Here is a 22,311-nt window from a genome sequence, read left to right on the forward strand (position 1 = left end):
GCGCGGGGAGGCGGCGGCGGCGGCGGCCCGGCGGGCGGGGGCGGGGGAGGGGCGCCGAGCGCGGCGCGGAGGCCGGGGAGGAGCCGGGGCCTGCAGCGGAGCCGCGCCGAGCCCGAGCCCCGGCCGAGCCCTGACACCTTCCGTCCGCCGCCTGGCTCCCCGGGGGAGTCCGGACTGGCCGGAGCCCGAGCGGCGGCGGCGCGGGGAGTTCCACGCGCCGGCGGGAGCAGAGCGGACGCGAACGGGACGAGAGGAGGCGCGGCCGCCGCAGGGACGCGCGTCCAGAGCCGCGGCCTCCCGGCCCCGGCTGCCCAGGCCAGCTCCGGGAGAGCGGGGAGCAAGCAAACCCCACCCTCGGTGGCGCCCCGGGAGCGGAGGCGGGAGGGGGACGGGAGAAGACCCTTCGCGCCCTGGCGAGGGACCGAGGAGACCCCGCTAGGGGGCGAGTCTTTCCTTCCTAGAGGCGAGGAGGATCCCCGCACCGTCCCGGGAATGGAGCCCCCAAAGTAGAGGGGTGATCCTTACCGAGGAAGCGAGTGAGCAGCCCCGCGTGCCTCCACTCCTGCCAACACACACTCCGCAGTTCTGGACTTTGGGGGGGGGCGGAGAGAAGGGGGTATGCCTCTGGAGTAGGCACCCTGCCGCCCAGCCCGTGCTCACGGGGGCGAGGACTGCTCACGTTCAGAAGCAGAGGACACCCCAGGGAGAGAAGACGACTCGGCTTCCAGGCTTCCAGGAGAGGGGAAGAAGTCCCCCCAACTTCCCTGTACCCGGACGGTGGAACAGGGCAAAGCCTCCGATCCGATCCGATCTCCAGCCGACAGAAAGAGCCCTCTACTCCCGACAGATTCAGTTTGGGGGGGAGGGGGACTCCCCCAAGGGGGAGGAGACAACTCCGCGTTGGACGAGGCTCCTCCCCTCCTCCCCAGGGTCGCCGGCCGAGTGTGGGGGGTGTGCCACCTTCCCCAGGTGGGACCTCCTTCTCCTCCCCCTCGCCCTCCCTCCACTCCTCATCCTCGGGGGACCCAGTTCCCCTCCCCAGCTTGGGAGGCTCAGCCAAGAACGGGAAGAGCCACTGAGGATGAGGCTCTGCATCTGCCTTTGAAGAGAGGGGTCCCTCCAACCCCAGACTCCAGTACCAGGTGGTCCCCGCCCTCTGCTGCAGCTGACGTGGAGACAGGTTAGTGCTTTCTTTCATCTTTTGTCTTCTTTAGGCACTAGTGGGTGTAGGGGGCCTGAGATGGTGCCTCTTGGGTTTCATTACTGGGATGGTAAAGCAACAACTCAGAGACTTCTGGGAAATGTGTTCTGAAGCTACTGGATTCAAACCCTCATCTTGCTGCAGAGGCTATGAGAAATGGGTTTCTTAGTGTTGGGGGGACTGATGGGATGGGGTTCATTGGAGGTCCCTAGGGAAATGTTTGTTTTCATGCCAAGGGCAAGGGACATCAGAAAACCTCTGCATCTCCAGCACTCCATCCATACGGTGTCATGATGAGACACACCCCAATCGGACTGCCACACCACCCTCCATCCTTGGGCCTTGTCACACCGAGAACGGGCTCTCACTGAAGTCATGGTGGCATCTTGTGGCCTGGCCTTGTCTGGGGCTTCCATTGGTATTACATTTTCTTACCTGTAACCCTAGGTCATTTAACGTCCACCAGAGCTGTTCTCCAGCCCACGGTGATTACTGCTCCCTTTATAAGAAAAGCGGTCTGTCTCCACTCACTCTGCTTCCCAGCCTCCCCTTATGACATCTCCATTCCTGGCTGGAAGCATAACATCCACAGGGAAAATGGAGATCCCATGTCCCAAGGCAAGAAAAAAGTCTGCAGGGAATGCCAGCTTCTGGGTTGAAGTTTGTCCCTAATGCTGGCTGGGTCCCACTGTCCCAGTGCCCGACACTGCTCCTGTCCTTTGCTGACAGTTCCCCAGGAAAAGGCAGACCCTGGAGAGGAGGAGGAGAGGGGTGATGCTCAGCCTACTTCCAGTCTTCCATGGAAATAAGCTGACTGCCAGGGAGATTTGACCCCCAAGGAATTTCTTTTCAGAAAATCACCTGATAGCCTCATCCTATCTCTTCCTGTTTCGTGTGCAAGTTCTGGGTCTCTGGAACCTTGAATGTATGTTATCTTTCATAGGAAAATAGCAAGAACCATCAAAGCCCAGGATCTTCAGAAAAGGCAAGAAAAAGGTGCCAGGACATCCTTCTGGTGGAGTCTGGGCTGTGGGTTTAGTAGCGCTCTGCCTGTCAACCTGGGGTCCCCAGCTAGGTGCTTGTGTTTCTGCCTCACCACTAGGAAATACTTGTCTTCGGTAAGGAGCATTAGACCCCACAGCGAATCCAAGTGAGAGGCTTCATCTTTCTTTTTTTCCTCTCTCTTTCATTTTTATTTATTTATTTGGCTGCTCTGGGGCTTAGTTGCAGCATGTGGGATCTAGTTTCCAGACCAGGGATTCAACCCAGGCCCCCTGTATAGAGAGCACAAAGTCTTAGCCATGGGACCACCAGGGAAGTCCCAGGATGCTTCATCTTTTATTTGGGCTTTTATGTTTCCTCCTTTGTCTGGCCATTGGGTGAACTGCCTGGATCTCTAAGTACATCTGCTGTGTCCTGGAAGCTACCTGTTGGTCGTGGTCCATGAGTTAGGGCTGTAATCTGGGTTTGTGGGGCTGTGCTGTAAAACAACGTGCGTCTGTTTCTTACTTCACATGGACATGGCTCTGTCCCCATCATGCGCCCCATGAGGGCTGCAAGGCCAAGTCTATGTGCTTTTCAGAATAGGCTCCAGTTACCGAGAATTGTGTGTTTCTGGTAGGCCGCTTAAAACAGGTGCGCCTGTGCAGGGAAGTGGGGAGAATGCTGGTAAGGATGCCCAGCTGGGAGGACGGGGTTGGCCTGCCCCAGCCAGTGGGAGCCCTCTTGAGTGGCTGCAGCCCGATCTCTGGCTGGGACCACTTCTGCTAGGACTGATAGAGAGCGTCAGCTCTGACATCTCTGGTCTAATAAGCATGAGGATCCTCGGCTGTTTACTCTAGAACTCCCTCCCCCATTTTTGTTTGAAAAGAACCGGCTCTGGAGAACAGCCTATTTCCCACAAAGCACTTTACCAAATGCCAGAAGGCTACTTGTTGAATGGCCCAGAGCCAACGGGACCAGAGCATGTCCAGGTGACCCACTGCCACATAGCCTAAGCGGCCGTGCTGGGACTGAGTCTCCCTGAGTCTCCTTGCCTCCGTGGAATCAGTTAGGGTTCCAATAGACAGCTATTGGGTTGGATTAACTATGACTTGGTGCTATTTTCCAGATCACATCTTATGACTCGACCTAGTGCCCCGTGGAAAATAAGAGATGATATTCCCCCATTTCTTCATCCTTGGGAGTTTACTAGTCCTGGCACTGGTCAGTCCTTAGGAGGGTGACACTCTCCGAAAAAGAAAGTTTGAGATTCTGACATCCTGAAAACTGTTGTGAACTCATTGTAGGTTTTCTACTTCTTCCAGGCCTACCTGTATGGTCTGTCCATTTTTCTAATTTTCAATATCTATTATTCTCTCTCTCTTTTTTCTTATTCAGAAATAGTCATTGCTACACTTATATAACACTCACTAAGTGCTTTAAAAATTTTAACTCAAGGTAATCCTCCCAACAACCCTATGTATATACAAGTTATCATCTGCATTTTCCAATGAAGAAACTGCAACACAGAGAGGTTAAGCAACTTGCCTGAGGTTGCACAGCCAGTAGGTAAGCTGTGGTGCCAGGACTGAAACCCAGACAGTCGGGCTGGTAATCAGCAAGGTGGCAAACTTAGCCACTGCTCTGTTAGTTTCTGCATTAGGTACAGAGCAGGAAGTTATCATTCCTTAATGTCTGACCTTGGCACTGTACAGAGAACAATGACTGGCCTTTCAGAGAAAATGGGAAGAAAACTGTGCCTGTTATCTGGGGTCTTACACGTCTCACCTGGGATAAGTCTTCCCCTCCACCAGAATGGCTTTCTGTTTTTCTCTCTCTCCCAGTAGTGTAGTCTTCGTTAGACGTTCCATGGATGTGATGGAGCCTGCCCTTTGGCTGCCTTTCCCAGTTTCTATGGGTATTTCCTTTCAGTCTTCCAGCTTGCAGAGAAGAATGCAGCCTGACTCAGGTTCTGCCCCAGCCCTGTGGCACAAGGCCCACCTGGAGAGAGAGGTCTGGGTAACTGGGTTGGTTGGACTGAGAAATGGAAGTACCTTTTGGGTACCTTTCTAATAATAGCCCCAAACACTAGCCTGGTGCCATTATTTTGGGGGAATGTGGAATGTACGGCAGCCACCAGCTCTTTAAGCTTCATTCATGTCCCTCTAGGAATGAAGCTTTGACAGTGTTTATGATGGCGTCCCTTTTATTGAAGACGGAAACTGAGGCAGGAAGGCTTCAGGGAGCAAGGGGTGGTTAGGGAGACTCAGCGCGTAGGTGTCAAGGTTCATAATAGAACCAGGGAACCTCATTCTCTGAGGTTCTACACGCTGGGCTGCCCTTCAAAAATAGGGAAGTGCTGGGGGTAAGGAAGTGGGATGGGTTTAGGGAGAATGGTGCTGAGAAATCAGGAGGATCTTTTGCTGTAAGTGGCTTGTAGCTGGTAAGATTGGAAGATATTTTGAGTGCTGGGGCGGTAGCTCGAGGGCTGGCTAGGAGGGTGCTGGAGAAAGGTTAAATTTAACCTCAGTGTCCTAACCTGGTGCTGGGGAAAGGCTAGGGAAGGGCACAGAACCAGCAAAAGGCTGAGGGCACTTCCCTTTACGGAATTCACAGTGATTGGCACCTGCCAAGTGGGTTCTGTAAACTGCTTTGATTGTATACTCCTGTCCCTCCCTAGCCAGTGTTGGGAGGGTTGCAAATGAAATGTCCCCTGAAAGCTTCTGTGTTCTTTCCTTCTATTATTTTTATTTCTGGCTGGGCAGGGTCTTCAGTGCTTTGCGTGGGCTTTTTCTCTAGTTGCACTGAGTGGAGGCTACTCTTGGCTACAGAGGCATGCCCCCGGCCTCTCACTGTAGTGGCCCTCCTGTCGCAGAGCACTGGCTGCAGTAGTTGTGGCTCACAGGCTCTAGAATGAGGGCTCAGTAGTTGTGGTTCATGGACCCAGCTGCTCCATGGCATGTGGAATCTCTTCCCAGATCAGGGATCGAACCTGTGTCCCCAGTGGTGGCAGGTAGACTCTTATTCACTGTGCTTCCAGGGAAGCCCCTGCTGTGTTCTTAAGGTGAAACTTCCCAGGATCTTTAGCAGGAGATAATAGGGTAAAATTTCCTTAGAAACCCAGGAGAACCCTGGTCATTGTGAACCTACTCATTGCCATGTTCCCGTTCAGCTGGGCTAACGTAGCTCCAGAACCAGATGGCTGTGGAATGCACCCTTCTTTACCCCAGTAGCTGCTCTGCTCTGCCTTAGTAAATTGGGAGCTCTGAGGCTTCCTGGAATGATTCAGTGTCCCTGTTAGTCTCCAAGTTTCCACGGTTTTAGAGCAAAATGTTGGTGGTGGGATGGGAAAGGAGGATGGTGAGGAGAGGAGCTAAGGATAAAGGGGAATCCCCTTCGCGAAGCTATTTATAAACCTGGGTTGCTGTTGGGTCTCACGCTGCCCAGGCCCCCGAGGCACTAAGGTGTTTCCTTGAGTACAGAGTGGGCGGAGTTGATGTGTTGCTGGTGAGGAGCTCCAGGACGTGCACACGCATGCAGAGATTGTGTGGGTGGGGAACTGAGAGATTAGGGGATGAGTGAGCTTGCTGACCCTTGGGAGAAAGTCTCCAGGCCAGGGGAGTTATGAACTAGGAGAGTGAGCCGATAGCCGGAGGCAGGAGACTGGGCCCACGCCTGCGACTGAGCTTCTAACTACAGTGTGTGGATTTGCGTGTAGTTGTCTGTAACGCTGGTGCACATTATGTGAGTGATTATGTGATTTAGGCGTTACACACCCAATATGTTTTCTGTCCAGGATTCTGAGACTTGTTAGCCTTGGCTCCTCAAGAGTGATTACCCCTTCAGCAGGGGTCGGAGGAAGAAACCCTAGCTGGAACCTGGCCAACAGTACAGTCACAAGGTGGTTCGGCAGCAATCATGGTGGTGGCGGGGCGGGGCCGGCAGGGCGCTTCCCAGGAGGGCTTCCCTGGTGGCTCAGTGGTAAAGAATCTGCCTGCCAGTGCAGGAGAGGCGGTTGGATTCCTGCGTCGGGAGTTTCCCTGGTGGAGGAAATGGCAACCCTCTCCAGTATTCTTGCCAGGAGAATCCCATGGACAGAGGACCCCGGTGGGCTATACAGTCCATGGGGTCACAAAGAGTCAGACACGACTTAGCGATTGAGCATGCAGGCACGATTGATGTATGTTTGTATGTCTGGGCGGGGTTGGGAGGGGTAAGGGGATGGGGTGGGGAGGTGAGGGGGTAGGGGAAGGGGGGTGGGGCAGAGTGGGGGTGGTGGTGGAGTGAGGTGGGGTGGTGCTGGCTTCCACCCTAGGGAAGTGCCAATGGCTACCACGTGGATCATGCCACTCTTTCCAGCCCCTGCAATGCAAATCTCACCCACTGTCCTTCACCTTCCCCCACCCAGACGTCACTCCGGCTGCACCCCTCCGCTTGAGAGAGCGCCCAGGCCGCGTGGGTGGCGGCAGGGCGTGCAGACAGCCGGCGTGGGCGGGTTGGCAGCGCCAGGAGTTTGCATGGAGGTGCCGCGAGCGTGCGTGCCTGGCCGGGAAGGCAAGAGAGAGGAGGAGGAGGCGGCAGAAGGGGAGCCAGCCCTGAGCCCCAGAGTGGCTATTTTTAGCTGCCTATCTGATTGTTACCGGTGTGCGCACAGCTGGGTGTCTCCCTGGCTCGGTGCAGGCCGAGCGGTGGGAGGGCCTCGCCAGTGACTTCTTCCTGGTGTCGCTGTCTGTGGGCGGGAACTCCGAGGGGGCGGTGCTTTAAAGGTGCGAGGGCAGCCGTGCTCTGGCCCTCCGGCCCGTGCCCTCTGTGTTGTGAGTCGGTGCCCCTTGGGTAACGTATGCCGTGTATCTCCTTGTGGTTTCTGGTCATGGGCCGCTGTCTGTCTGCCATCCCTGTTTGGCTGGCTGTCATACATCTGTACCTAATACTCTTCATATGCACATGGATGTGGGATCCAAGGGCGAGCACTGGGGATGGAACTAATGCCTTTGAAAGTGTTGATGTGTGCTTCTTTAGGGTATACTTGTGTTTACTCTGATTGTTTTTCTTTACACGTTCGCTCGTGCTGTCTCTGTGGATGTTGAATGTAAATATAACAGGTGACACATAATTGGAGAATAGACTTTGGCGGGTTTTACCTGCTAAGTGGTTTTTTAAGAAATCAATTCGACACAGGTGTTTTTGTTTTTTGTTTTTTTTAAAGATTTATTTATTTTATTTTTTGATTGTGCTGGGTCTTCGTTTCTGCACTCAGGCTTTCTCTAGTTTCCGTGCAGGAGCTGCCGAGGACTGACTGGCTCTAGCTTCAGTAATCGCAGCGTGTGTGTGCAGTTGTCGTGACTGCAGGTTCCAGAGTGCAGGCTTAATAGTTGTGCTGCATGGGCTTAGTTGCTCTGCTGCCTGTGGGATCTTCCCAGATCAGGGATTGAACCAGTCTCCCGTGCATTGTAAAGCAGATTCTTAACCACTGAACCACCAGCAAAGCCCTCCACGAAGCTTTAAAATATTATGTTGCAGGGCTTTAAGTAAGGAGAATTGAGGAACAGCTCGACTTGCTGGGTGGTTTGATCTCCCTTTTCGTCCTGCGTGAAGCAGGAGGCTTCGGCCATGTTCCATGCGAAGTTGCAGGATAAGTGCCAGTCTGTCATCTGGCAGGTGATTGGTGACGTATGAGGGTTCTGCGAACCTGGTTATCTTGTGAGTGCAGTCTTCTATAGGAATTAGAGTGAGAAGAAACTCTCCTTCCCTGAAAGCCCTAAGATTTGGTATTACTTGCCACAGGTAACATTTGTCTATTTTATTTACCTCTTCTCTGCAGAATCCCAAAATACCATGGCTTCTGACCTAGAGAGCAGCCTCACCTCCATAGACTGGCTCCCCCAGCTGACTCTCCGAGCCACCATCGAGAAGCTGGGAAGTGCTTCTCAGGCTGGGCCTCCTGGTGGGAGCCGCAAATGTCCACCAGGCTCCCCCACAGATCCGAACGCCACCCTGAGCAAAGACGAGGCTGCCGTTCACCAGGACGGTAAACCCCGGTACAGCTACGCCACCCTCATCACCTATGCCATCAACTCCTCTCCAGCCAAGAAGATGACCCTCAGTGAGATTTACCGCTGGATCTGTGACAACTTCCCCTACTACAAGAATGCAGGCATTGGTTGGAAGGTGGGACAGCTTCTATGCCCTGAGATGGTTCTTAGCCTCGACAACACTTTCCTCTACTTTTGTGTCTTCCTGTAACCTGGTCCACTTCACTCTGAGCTGTCTCAGAGATGTGTGAACTTAAAAATCTCAAATCTCCCATCCCTTACTCTTTTTTTTTCCAGAGTTGAACAACTTTCATAAGGTGTATCTGGGAAATTCCAGTGACACCAAACCTCTGAGTATAGTTACGGTATGGCAGGATGCTGATGCTCACCATACTGTCTTTGAAAAAAAAAAATTATTTATTTGGCTGTGCCAGGTCTTAGTTGCGCCATGTGAACACTTAGTGATGGTATGCAACATCTAGTTCCCTGACCAGGGATTGAACCCAGGCCCCCTGCATTGGGAGCACAGAGTCTTAGCCACTGGGCCACCAGGGAAGTCCCTCATCCTACCCTCTTGTCCCTTGGTTTGGTTTATTTCACAGATATTTATTGCCATTCTGCTCTGTTGAAGCCACATGCAAGGCATGGCATCTCTCCATCCTACCTAGAGCTTGAACCTCATCTGGTTTGCAGAGCTCCATTGCACACAGTCATTATCTTTTTAAAAACTATGTACCAAGGGAAAAAATAATGTAATTAGGTCCTTCCCCAGCAGCTCATCCACCAAGCAAGGAAGGAGAGGATAAGTGGTTTGGCTGGAGATGAAGGAAAAAGGGGCCTCTTCTTCCACGCATGGAAGGAAGGCTGATGTTCTCAGTCCTTGGGAGCAATCACTCACTTGCCAGTTGTTGAGTAGAAACGGGGATTTAATGTAGCTGTGTCACTCTGTAAATCATCAGCTCACATACAAGCCAGATGGTGAGCTGGAAACTGTTGAAAACATTCAGTTTTTCCTTTATAAATATGTTCCTGCTAGCTGCCACAGCCCCCACCAACTTCACCCAAGGCATGTATGCAACAATATTTCTTTCCTCCAAATGTGACCATTGCCTGGGCTCTTGAGAAGACAAAAAGGTGAATTGTACCTGGTTTCACTTACAATTTATATTTTGTTATCATTTACATCATTATATCATCAGTTTTGTATTTTTTTTTTTTCATGACTGTGCCACTGTAGCTTATGTGATCTCAGTTCCTCGACTAGGGATCGAACCTGTGCCCTTGGCAGTGAAAGCTCAGAGTCCTAACCACTGGACCTCCAGGGAATTCCCACATCATTAGTTTTAAAACCTTCTTTTACTATTGATAGAATGAATTAAGGAGCTGAGCACATGTGATTCTTTTTTAATTGACATATAGTTGCTATACAATATTATTAAGTTAAGGTGTACAGTATAGTGATTCACAGTTTTAAAGGTTATACTTTCATTTATAGTTAATATAAAATCTGTATTTATTCTCCATATTGTATCAATGCAATATATCCTTGCAGCCGATTTTATATATAATAGTTTGTACCTCTTAATCCCCTACCTGTGTATTGCCTCTACTTCCTTCCCTCTCCTCACTGGTAACCACTGGTTTGTTCTCTATATTTGTGAGTCTGCTTCTTTTTTTTGTTGTATTTACTAGTTTGTTCTATTTTTTGGATAGCATGGGTAAATGATATCATACAGTTTGTCTTTCTCTGTCTGACTTATTTCACTATAATGCCCTCCAAATCGGTCCATATTGCTGCAAATGGCAAAATTTTCACTCTTTTTAATGGCCGAGCAGTGTTCCACTGTGTGTATATGTGTACATATGTATATGCCATGTATTTATATGCCACATCTTCTTTATCCATTCAACTGTGGATGGGCACTTAGGTTTGTGCAAATGTGATTTTGAGGCATTTATATACCTGTTGTCAGTTGGGTGTGATTTGGGTGGAGAGATTGAGAAAACTATATATAAATCAGCTCTCTAGAAGCACCAGGTAGTCAAATTTACAGCAGTTATCTCTCATCAATTTAATTGCTTTTTCTTATCTCATTGCTCTTGCTATCTGATAGGCGATTTCCTCCATCAGTATGGTTCTGAGGTGCTCAGTTTACCCTGACACTTGCACTTTAGCGTGTGTTATTTTCCTTTGTGTCCTTTTGTGAACTATTGGAAAATTTCCTGCTTTGCATGATACTCAAATCTAACTTGCTTCTCTGCTTCCTCAGAATTCAATTCGGCACAATCTTTCTCTCAACAAGTGTTTCCGGAAGGTGCCCAGACCACGGGATGACCCTGGAAAGGTGAGATTCAGCTGTAATTGGAGAGGGGAGGACCAGGAAGGAAAGGAGAGTAGCTGACAGCTCAGAGTCCTGTGGCTGTTTTAATTACCCAGAAGAGGAAATTGTATTAATTAGAGAAGCAGCTTTATTTTTCTCTCAGAGGAAGAGCTTGGTTATCAAACTTATGGGTCCTCACAAGAATGAATGACTAAGGAAAGCTGTGAAAATTTTTCCTAATAGAAATATTTATGAAAAAATTGACTTCGATGCCCTTTTTGTGTATCGGGCTCTTTCTAGATGTAAAATAAGCTTTGGAGGCATTTTTCTATAGAAAAATCTCATGGTTTTTGTCTGTGAAGGGGAGAAGTGGTAGATCATCCTCTTTGTTGCACAGCCATGGGTGCTAAAGTCTCAGAGAGTTTTGCCTTAGATCACAGGGAAGGGGTAGGTTGGTTGGGGCATTTGCAGCTCTTTGAGGTGGATGCTGTATTCTGCATCTTCAGTATGATCGAGACCTGTGTTTGGACCACAGAGGGTACCTCTGACATACTCTGTGAGCTGTTAGGACGGATTTAGTACTCAAATATAGCTGTTACTCTCAGGATTCTATGTGAGTTGCCAGTCATTTTTCTTAATATAGCTCTTATTTTATATGAAGAAATGACAGTCCCTCAGTCGTGTCTGACTCTTTGTGACCCCGTGGACCCTGCAAGCCCACCAAGTTTCTCTGTCTATGGAGTTCTCCAGGCAAGAATACTGGAATGGGTAGCCATTCCCTTCTCCGGGGGATCTTGCCGACTTGGGGATCAAACCTATGCCTTCTGCATTGCAGGAGGATTTGTTACCATTTCATGGTAGCGCCTATTTTATATGAAGCCAGGGAAGCCCTATTTTATATGAAAATCCTTTCAAATGTCTACTTTTCCAGTGGGCAGTATATCCATATTTAATGATTTTTTTTCCTCTCTGGCGGTGGGCTCTTCTAGGGCTCTTATTGGACGATTGATACTTGCCCTGACATCTCCCGGAAGAGACGCCACCCTCCAGAGGATGATGTAAGTCTCTACCTCAATGAGATGCCATTTTTGAGCCTGCTGCTCCTCCCATGTCTCCCAGTCATTTCCTAAACGAGGAGCAAAGGTCAGACACCAGCGAGGATGGAACCATGGGTCATGTGGGGAGGTTTAGCATCTGCTTATAGACTGCTCTTTTTTCTCAACCCTCAGCTGTCTCAGGATTCACCAGAACAGGAGGCCAGCAAGAGTCCACGGGGAGGGGTTCCAGGGAGTGGAGAAGCCTCACTGCCTCCTGAGGGGAATCCTCAGATACCACTTCAGAGCCCCACATCGATTGCCAGCTATAGCCAGGTAGGAGGTGGAGGTGGCAGGAGGCATAAGGGATGGATGGATGGGTGGATGGGTGGGTGATTGAATAGATTGATATGTCTGTCAGTTGAAAATTATATATTGAGTGTCTGTGCTGTAGCAGGAAGATAAATTGGGAAAGAAGGAGGAAGCAAAAGAAGGAAACAGGGAAGCAGAGAGAGGAAGAGAGCAAAAGGCAGAGAGAAACATTTTAAGAAAGATCAGAAAAATAAAAATGGTGAGAAGACAAGAAAGGGAGCCAAAAAGGGTTCTGAGAAAAGAAGGACGGGCATGGATGCAACACAGGGAAAGGGCAAGAGACTATATCAAGATAGGAATGAGAAAAGGAGAAAAATGATGCTCGTTCATTGAAAGGATGGGAGAGGATGAAAAGGATAGGCAGGAGAGCTTGGCATCCACTAAAGTGTTGTATGGGTCCCTCACAAAGGACATGGACCAAGTCTTTCTTGCCTCTTCCTGCAGGGCACAGGGTCTGTGGACGGTGGAGCGGTGGCAGCGGCGGGTCCAGGTCGAGAGAGCACTGAGGGGCCCCCTCCCCTGTACAACACCAACCATGACTTCAAATTCTCCTACTCAGAGATCAATTTTCAGGATCTAAGCTGGTCCTTCCGCAACCTCTACAAGTCCATGCTGGAGAAGTCCTCCTCGTCCCAGCACGGTGAGTCTGGGCTGGGGAGGGGAGCTGGGATGTCTTGTATTTTACTTTTTTTAATATTTATTTGGCTATACCAGGTCCTAGTTGTGGCATGTGAGCTCTTGTTGTGGCATGTGGGGTCTAGTTCCCTGACCAGGCATTGAACCCAGGTCCCCTGCACTGGGAGCGGGGAGTCTTAGCCCATGGACCACCAGGGAAGTCCCCGTCCTTGTATTTTTGAACAGATGGTGACATTCTCTTCTCTCCCTCTTTCCTACGTGTAACACGAGGAGAGGGTGATCACTGGTCAGGGAAGAAAGTGTGTCATGAGCCAAAACTGTCTGGAGTCAGATCTCTTCTGACTTAGTGCTGAAGGACAGCTGTCTCAAGAGGCAGTGGGCTGGCTCCTTAACTGCAGTAAGTGAGCTAGAGGAATCCCCCTTCTAGAACTAAGAGCTGTGATTTAATGGCTGCTCCAAGTCATTATGAGGATGGCCACTAGAGGACAGCAGTTTCTTTTTTCTAAGGATCTCTGCGTTTGATTGTGAGAACAACTTCATTTTTAAAAATTTTAATATATTTATGTTAATTTGGGGGCTTTCCAGATGTTTCAGTGGTAAAGAAACTGCCTGCTGAACAGGAGACTTGGGTTCGATTCCTGGGTTGGGAAGATTCCCCTGGAAAAGGAAATGGCAACCCACTCCAGTATTCTTGCCTGGAGAAGCCTCATGGACAGAGGAGCCTGGTGGGCTACAGTCCAGGGGGGTCGCAAAGTGTCAGACACGACCGACCGACTAAGCACAGCACATGTTTGGAACTCTATCTGATGTCTGAGGTCTTTGGAAACTATGATTCCTAAATCAGTATCCTTGAAAAATAGCATAAAAAGGTGCATGTTGACATTTGGCTAAAATTTCAGCAGTTGCCCTGCTGTCAAGACCCTCCCTCTGTCTGTCGGTTATACCTGCCCAGGGGCTGGAGGGGACCAGGGCTGGAGGGGACCCTGCTGTCCAGACTGCCCTTACCCTTCGTCGGCTGCCTTTTCTGGGTCTGAGGTCTCGGGTCTCAACCCCGTGGAAATCCTGACCCACTTTGCCTCCCCCACCCCCACCCCGCCGCAGGCTTCTCGTCTCTCCTGGGGGACCTGCCGCCCTCCAACAACTACTACGTGTATCAGCAGCAGCAGCAGCAACAGCAGCCGCAGCCGCCACCCCCGCAGTCACAGCCGCAGGCACCGGCCCAGGGCACCTCTGCTGTCGGGGGTGCGCCGCCACTGCACACCCCCAGCCCCGACGGCTGTACCCCACCTGGGGGGAAGCCAGCGGGGTCCGAGGGCTACGGGCCGCCCCAGGTGATGGCCATGCACCCGCCCCCGCTGCAGCACGGAGGCTACCATGCCCATCAGCACCACCCCCATTCCCACCCCGCCCAGCAGCCGCCGCCACAGCAACAGGCACAAGGCCAGGCACCCATCAACAGCACTGGCTTTGGTGAGTAAGCGAGGTGCGCGGACCCCCCGAAGGACTGCCTGTTCTGACCTTCCTGTTCTGACTCTGGAAGGAGATGGGATTGGTTAGGAAATTAACAGCGGGTCTTTTATTTGTTTCCGCACCTACTGGTATTTGGGATCTTCGTTCTCCCAGGAGGGATCGAACCTGCCCCGCCCTGCATTGGAAGGGCAGTCTTAACCACTGGACCACCAGGAAAGTCCCAGTAGTGGCTCTTTTAGCCTTACTCTCCCACCAGAGCTCCTGTGGGCAACAGAAGTTGCAAATTGGAGCTCTATATTAAGAGAATTTTTAGACAAATTTGGATTGTTTTACTTATTCTCTTGTCTTTGAGCTGAGCTGTTTGTAATTAAAGCATCAATAGCTCGGTTTGTCCTAAATCTCCAGGGAGGGAGAGTCCAAAGTTATCTTGGTAATGTAACTTGCATCTTGTAGATGCAAGAATCTTGAATTCATAACTCAGTCTGCTGTCAGTTGGTGGCTGTCTCGCCCCTCACTCTGTCTTATTTCCCCATCCCCTTCCTCTTCACAGCCTTTCCTCCAGACTGGTGCTCCAATATCGATTCCTTAAAGGAAAGCTTTAAGATGGTGAACCGGCTCAACTGGTCCAGCATTGAGCAGTCACAGTTCTCAGGTTGGTGACTGAGTGATGGTGCCTGAAATAAGAAAAAGCAAAACAAAACAGAAGAACCGGTGGTGCCTGGGCAGCGTGGGAGGGGGAGGGGTGGGGGCGCAGAGAGGGGTTGAGGGATGCAGTATAAGTGGAAAAACCCAATGGAAACTGGAACCAGAGGGGATGATTAAGTGAAGCTTGTGTGCTCGGTCATGTCCGACTCTTTGTGACCACTTGGACTATAGCCCGCCAGGCTCTTCTGTTCATGTAATTTTCCAGGCAAGAATACTAGAGTGGGTTGCCATTTCCTCCTCCAAGTAAAGCTTGAGGATGGAGGATTTCATGTTACACAAGGTGGATAATATTGATACCTTCTTCAAGTTAATCTTTAGTTCAGTCACTCAGTTGTGTTCCACTCTTTGCAACCCCATGAACTGCAGCACGGCAGCTTCCATGTCTCAAACTTACGTCTGTCGAGTCAGTGATGCCTCCAACCGTCTCATCCTCCTGCCTTCAATCTTTCCCAGCATCAGGGTCTTTTCCAGTGAGTCAGTGCTTCGCATCAGGTCGCCGAAGTATTGGAGTTTCAACTTCAGCATCAGTCCTTCCAATGAATATTCAGGACTGATTTTCTTTAGAACTGACTGGTCTGATCTCCTTGCAGTCCAAGGGACTCTCAAGAGTCTTCTCCAGCACCACAGTTCAAAAGCATCAATTCTTGAGTACTCAGCTTTCTTTATGGACCAATTCTCGCATCCATACACGACTACTGGAAAAACCATAGCTTTGACTAGACAGACCTTTGTCAGCAAAGTAATGTCTCAGCTTTTTAATATGCTGTCTAGGTTGGTCATAGCTTTTCTTCCAAGGACCAAGTGTCTTTTAATTTCATGGCTGTAGTCATCATCTGCGGTGATTTTAGAGCCCAAGAAAATAAAGTCTGTCACTGTTTCCATTGTTTCCCCATCTATTTGCCATGAAGTGATGGGACCAGATGCCATGATCTTTGTTTTTTGAATGTTAAATTTTAAGCCAGATTTTTATCTTGATTAATTTTTGCCTTTATTCAAAATGACAGTGGTTTATTCTACTCAGTTTTATCTCTGGGAGAAGGAGGACTCTTTATTCAGAAGCCCTGGATCACCATTTTATAGTTTTGCCACCATTTATTGACAGTATGGGGGCTTCCCAGGTGGCACCTGGTAAAGAATCCACCTGCTAATGCAGGAGACATGGGGTTCGGTCCCTGGGTCGTGAAGACCCCTGGAGGAGGAAATGGCAAACCACTCCAGTATTCTTCCCAGGAAAATTCGTGACTGACAATATGACCACGGCTAATTCACTCAGTTACTTGGAAAGTTTTATTCACCAGTAATATGGAAATTATATGAGTTTGATAAGGAAGAAATAGAATGAGAGTTTGAAAATGTAGATGTCAATTATTGGGGGTTGTTGTTTAGTTGCCAAGTCATGTCTGACTCTTTGCAACCACATGGACTGTAGATCTCACCAGACTCCTATCCTTGGGGTTTTCCAGGTAAGAATACTAGAGTGGGTTGCCATTTCCTCAGTAGCGCATATAATCAGTGGTGTTGATTGACAGTGTGACTGGAGCAGTGACTTAGTTATAGAACCACTAGGGGTGTTGGGGCTCCGGCAAGGTTAGCATTTCTTTTTTTTTTTAATGGACTAGACAGTTTATTTTTTATAATGCCTGTCAAGCAACAGATAAATTCAGAAAGCAAAAATCAAAATTTGAAATCTCACCATTCATTGCAAAAATAACAGGACTTAGCATTTCTTGCTTCTTTACTGGCAGAGTTGATGGAGAGCCTGCGGCAGGCAGAGCAGAAGAACTGGAGCCTGGACCAGCATCACATCGCCAATCTGTGTGACTCCCTCAACCACTTCCTCACTCAGACTGGTCACGTGCCCCCCCAGGGGGGCTCCCACCGGCCACCCGCCCCCGCCCGCATCGCGGACTCCTGTGCCCTCACCAGTGGCAAGCAGGAGCCGGCCATGAACCAAGGTACCGCACGAAGCCAGTTGCCAAGGAGGTGGAGACTGGATGATGCGAAGGAACGGGGATGAGAAGGGTGGAAGAGAACTGAGAAACATCAGCTTATGGGCACTGATTCAAATACCAAAGAAATAGACTGTATTTCCTTTTAGGTTTTTTTTTTTTCCTTTTGGTTGCTCTGAGTCTTGGTTGCTGTGCACAGACTTTTCTCTAGTTGCAGTGAGTGGGCGCTACTTTCAAGTCGAGGTGTGTGGGCTTCTCACTGTGGTGGCTTCTCCTGATGTGGAGTACAGGCTCTAGGGCTCACGGGCTTTAGTAGCTGTGGCACATGGGCCTAGCTGCCCCTTGGCTTGTGGGATCTTCCCGGAGCAGGGATCGAACCTGTGTCCCCTGCATTGACACGTGGATTCTTAGCCACTGGACTCCAAGGGAAGTCTTCCTTTTAGATCTTGATCTGGGAGGTCAGGGTTACTTAAGAAAAGAGAAGAGAAAGTCCCTGTTCTAAATTGGTGTCTCAGGAAACCCCTCCCTGGATCATATCACATAGGATCATGATCGGCAAACCAGTGAAGGGAGGGAGAGTCAGTGATTAAGATTCTGTGTTTATCACCCTGATGATAGCAGTGATATTGCAGGGGCTAGTATCGGGTGCCTTTGCCTTTGTACCCTAAATGACTAGGACTGAGAGCTTCTGTAGAAAGCACTGATGCCCACAAGAGCTACAGAACAGAGCGGGGAAGGGAGAAAAGCTGAAGGTGATGGGGAGTACGTCACCCTCTCTATCAGAGTCTGCTTCCTTGAGTACAGGGGTCCCACTCACTTAACTCTTGTCTTGCTTTCACAGCAGTGAACTCTTACGTGCACCCTCAAGCCCCCCATCTCTACCCTGGCCCATCACCAATGTACCCACTTCCCACCCAGGACTCAGCAGGATACAGTCGCCCAGGTAAGAGCCAGGAGGCTTGTTTTAAGCACCAACGAGTTTGTTTGGCTTTCCTGTGGCTCCGAGCCTGCATTATCAGCCCTTTTGCCTGCGCCTGCCAGAGCCGGTGAGCCCTCCTGGTTCCTGAGACTGAGGGTGGGCCGCCTGCTAGGGAGGTGTATATGTCATGGGAGACAAGAGAAGATCAACGTGCTTTAAAATTAGCCCATGCCTACCGTGATGACAAAAAGTAGAAGCATGATTATAAACAAAAGGTAGACAAGTAGAACATGTACGCCTCACTTTGGAATCTGGATGGAAGATGCACTCAGACAAATGAAATGAACATGTTATATACATGTACCTGCTTGGTGCCCATGTCACTGGACCTCTAGTATCAGGAGTCTGGGATTGAACTATCTCTGTTGGTGGGAGTAGGCGTGGATACCCTAAATTATCATGAATAGTGCAAAATGAACAGATCCTTCACATTTAAATGCATTTTAGAAAAACCACTGTTATCATCTTGCCTAACCACAGTGTTTTCAATTTAGGGTGTCTTTGTCCATGTATTCCTTCTTATATACAAATCTCTGTATTGCTATTTCAAATAGTAATATATTCTGTATGTTTTTTGATGTTATTATATAGTCTTCGAAAATATAATTTTTTTTTTGGCTACTCTACATGGCTTGTGGGATCTTAGTTCCCTGACCAGGGATCAAACCCCAGGCCCTAGGAAGTGAAAACAAGGAGTCCTAACCCCTGGACCACCAGGGCATTCCCCATAAGTATAATTTTTAATGGCTGTTACATTTTACTGCTGTTAGATTGTCGCATGGCGTAGTTTACTCTAGTTTCTTTCCTGGGACCTCACTGAAGTGGTGGCTGGCGGCAAAAATAACTCTGGGCTGATAAGGACGGTAGTTTCCCCAGACCTTACCCCTGGTGGTGCTTGGGGTTGACCACCATCCATCGAGATGGACAGATTGGCCTCCCATGCCCTCTCCTCTTAATCTCCTTTTCTCTTTCCACAGCACACCACATGGTCCCTCGGCCACCGGTCCCACCTCCTGGGGCCAGTGAGGAGATCCCAGATGACTTCGATTGGGACTTGATTACCTAGTGCATTTGAGAGCCCGGCCATCAGCCCAGGGCTGGGTGGTGACACAGGGCAGTGGGGGAAGCCCAGCCCCCGCCCACCCTTCTGCCCTTTCCTGTATATAGATATATATCCTTTTTTTTTTCTTTCTCTGCCAGAGAAGCCACCGCAAGATGCTGCCGAAGATAACCCCCTCTTTCCTGCCTCATTCTTCTTCTTCCTTCTTGTTTCTTTTCCTAATTCTTTTATTATTATTCTTATTATTTTATTATTATTATTATTGGTTATATGCTGTCTCCAGTCTCCTGTCACCACACCATGGTCCATGTCCACTTCTTGCTAATTTAAAGTCATCTGGCTGGAAGGTGAAGCCATGAGAGCCACAGCGAAAGGTCTCAAATTTTGATTTACCTTTCTCTTTGGGCAGTTCAGTGCTAATCCCACCTTTCAGCCCTACGTTGTTTTCTGTGGGTATCAGTTCAATCCAGGGCTGAAGAGGCCACATTATCAAGTAGAAGGGATTTAAAATGCTGCTTGGCAGCCATGAATTTGCAGGTTTTACTCAATGGTGCTAATTTTGTCCTCTGAGCTCTTCCTTGTCCCTTTATATCTCCAATCCTACTTCTGCTGGTCCTCATTCCCCATCAAGGGTAAGAGTGATGGTGGTGGAGATAAAATCCTAGTGGAATAAAAGGTCTGGGTTGAGTAGAGTGGAATGCTCTTGAGGGGTGATGAAATACAAAACAGTCAGAAATTGGGTCTCTGCCATTCTTGTCAAATAAACTGCCATTGACTTATTCCTGGCCTGTTCTCTATAGGATATAGAGTCAGTCCTAGCCAGAACTCTGCTGCTCTTCAGGGCTTCCCAGGTGGCACACGGTGGTAAAGAACCCGCCCGCCAAGGCAGGAGATGTGAGTTCCATCTCTGGGCTGGGAAGATCCCCTGGAGGAGGGCACGGCAACCCACTCCAGTATTGTTGCCTGGAGAATCGCATGGACAGAAGAGCCTGGTGGGCTACAGTCCATAGAGTTGCAGAGTTGGACACAACTGAAGCAACTTAGCACAGATGTGCTGCTTCTCTGGTGGAAATGAGGACAACCCTTCAGCATAGGGTCAGCTTTTTGGAGAGGGTTTCTGTTGAACCATTCTGGCTTTTTAAATATCATGTTCTCTGGAAATTAACTGGCTTTTATTTGCATTTACTAGTTATCCTTTCATCCCCTTATCTCATTTGGCAAATATTATTTCATCCTCCTTCAGTTGTCTGCCTAACTCTTCCACCCATCAAATTTTCTTCTCCCATTTTCTGGGATTCTCAAGAAAGAAGAGTAACCCATGATTCGTTTTAGTCTCACCATGTCCTCAGGCAAGACTGCAATCTGTTTCCCACGGATCAAAGTAGAACCAAACCTACAGTACGGGTGGCAGGAGGGTGAGAGAGGAAAGGGGAACTGGTGTAGACATGCATAGGGAATATTTCAGTTATTTAACTACGTAGGCAAATGCTTCTCTTGGAATCCAGATCACTGGGCTGAAGCTTCTGCAGTCAGGTTTTTTGAGGGATGAAGGAACTTGGGAGAAGGTAATAAATAACCGCAAACAAAGAGCTCCATGAGGGCCAAGGAAGGACCCCCCCCCACCCCCTCGCCCCCGAAAAAGGTACAGGGGAAACTTACCTCCTTTATCAAGGAGTGGCCATGGTTTATGGCTGCAAAGTACTTAGCGTATATTGGATATTAATTGTTGAATTCTAGTTCTGAGAAGGAAGAACAGTTTCATTTCCGTTTTTATTTTACTGAATGGTCACTTTCTCAAAGCTGTAGGACAAAATGTGCGAAATGGACAAGGCCACTGTCTCTGTGATTTCTGGTGTTTTCCCTGTCCTTTTATTTACCCATGCTTTCTGCTCTCCTGCTTTCCCTTTCATCCTCCCCTTCCTTTCTTCGTAAAGGGTTCTATATTGAGAGTTTGTTGAAGAAGTCCAGTGAGGCTGAAGTCAGGGGGGCAAGAAAGGGCAGTTAACTAAACAGCACTTTATTTCTTTGAAGTTCTTAGTAAGACATGGGGGTATGAGTGGCTTGAACCCCCTGTCGTGTTGGAGGGCAGTTTGTGGGGTTGAAGTATGGCGTAAGATTTCCCACTGGGGAAAGGAGAATTCCTCTTCCAGGGTGGTGACACGCCTTAGCCCAGTGTCCCCATCTGAGGCGTGTCTTCCTTATCCTTCCAGTCAGGGTGCCTCCTACACACAGCGTCCCATCTGTTCTTCCTAAGATCTCCTCTCTTACAAATCATCATGTTTCTCAACCCCTCTTCTACCCAGATCTGCACAAGATTTGCCAGGGTAGACTAAATCAGACATGGAAATGTTTCCGGTGTGTACTTCATCTGTGTCTTCTGAAAATGAGAACTCTGGCGGGCAGCCAGTCACTGAAGTTTGGGGCTTGGGCTGGAGATGGGCCGTCAGGCCTTCGGGGCCTTTAGCCCCCCTCTCCGCTAAAACCAGCCTTGCTAAATGGCACAGGACAAACCCAACTCTCTTTGGGCCTCAGTTTCCCCTCCCCTTCCTGAAAGGGAAAGGATGCTCCTTTTTCTTATTGGTCCAGCATTGCCAGCCTTGAAAGTTTAGTCATTGTTGTCGTCCTGGGTGACGTGTGCAAAACTGCAGGAGCTCACCGCCAAAAGAGGAAATAGAGGAGAGCGTGGGGGAAAGGGACGAAGGAGCAATTCTTTGGTATCCATCCACCCATCCCTGCCTTTCTCTCTTCAACCCCCATGTTTCTGGTTTGGTGAGTCCTTCATACCACCCATAATGCTTTGCATTGGCGCAGGCTGGGAAGGGGGGGTATATGGGCTCACAAGTTGTTGTTGTTTTTTGCATGCTTTCTTAATAAAAAAAACAAAACAAAACAAAATGTTTATGGTTTTATCTTCCTGGTGCTGGTCTCGAATTTCTTTTTTGCCAGAGTAGGGAAAAGGGAAATGTGAAATCATTTGTTTTCTACTGCCCCTCCCCCTCGTTCCCCCACTGGATCTGACCCTGATGTTTTTGGTAATATTGATAAGAAAGGAAGATTAAAAGCATGGCTCTAGCCATTTTTTTTAATGCTGTTAATTATTGCGAAATATTGTCGGGAGAGGCAGTCCGTCCCGCCTTGCAGCTTGATGTGTGGACTAAACTACCTTGCTTGCATTCTGGGGTATTTTAAAGACTAAAAATAACTACAATTTGAGAAGGACTTGGCTCTCCTTCTGGGACTTCGGGCAAAGCTTACAGGTACTCACCAGAGTTTTACATCGAAAATGAGGGGATTCCAATTCTAGGGATTTCTTCAGAATACATTTCCAAGGGAAACAGAACTCTCAAAAGGAGTCCAGAAATGTGAACTATTGAATAGGTATGCCAACTTGGGATAATTATGCCAAGATCATTCAACCTGGTATCCTCTTCACTAGCCCTAAGAGTTTGAGGCTTCTATCCAGGGTCCCATGAGAATGTTGGGGTTTCCAGGAAACTAGCTAATTGTCATTATAGCAAGCCTACAGCTACCCACTATGAGGTTTATTTGCTGTATGTTTAGAGATTATGAT

General features: G+C 49.1%; 1 protein-coding gene across 1 annotated transcript; it reads left to right on the top strand.

Moving 5' to 3' along the window:
• Positions 1 to 74: 74 nt before the first annotated feature.
• On the top strand, positions 75 to 21,635 carry FOXJ2 (forkhead box J2). The gene is made up of 11 exons (XM_015094954.3): positions 75 to 1,180; positions 8,004 to 8,350; positions 10,485 to 10,559; positions 11,525 to 11,593; positions 11,765 to 11,905; positions 12,386 to 12,581; positions 13,679 to 14,047; positions 14,598 to 14,699; positions 16,498 to 16,707; positions 17,543 to 17,644; positions 18,658 to 21,635. The coding sequence occupies exons 2-11, from the start codon at positions 8,018 to 8,020 to the stop codon at positions 18,744 to 18,746; spliced, it is 1,686 nt and encodes a 561-aa protein (XP_014950440.2). The 5' UTR covers positions 75 to 1,180; positions 8,004 to 8,017; the 3' UTR covers positions 18,747 to 21,635.
• Positions 21,636 to 22,311: the final 676 nt, after the last annotated feature.

This window comes from Ovis aries, chromosome 3, assembly GCF_016772045.2.
Source record: "Ovis aries strain OAR_USU_Benz2616 breed Rambouillet chromosome 3, ARS-UI_Ramb_v3.0, whole genome shotgun sequence".
Lineage (NCBI taxonomy): Eukaryota > Metazoa > Chordata > Mammalia > Artiodactyla > Bovidae > Ovis > Ovis aries.

Bases quoted from the DNA above. Each gene is read 5' to 3' on its own strand.
- FOXJ2 (XM_015094954.3), top strand. From the start codon at position 8,018: ATGGCTTCTGACCTAGAGAGCAGCCTCACCTCCATAGACTGGCTCCCC. The intron at 11,594-11,764 runs GTAAGTCTCTAC...CTCAACCCTCAG, and splicing joins GCCACCCTCCAGAGGATGAT to CTGTCTCAGGATTCACCAGA. The intron at 14,700-16,497 runs GTTGGTGACTGA...CTTTACTGGCAG, and splicing joins TGAGCAGTCACAGTTCTCAG to AGTTGATGGAGAGCCTGCGG.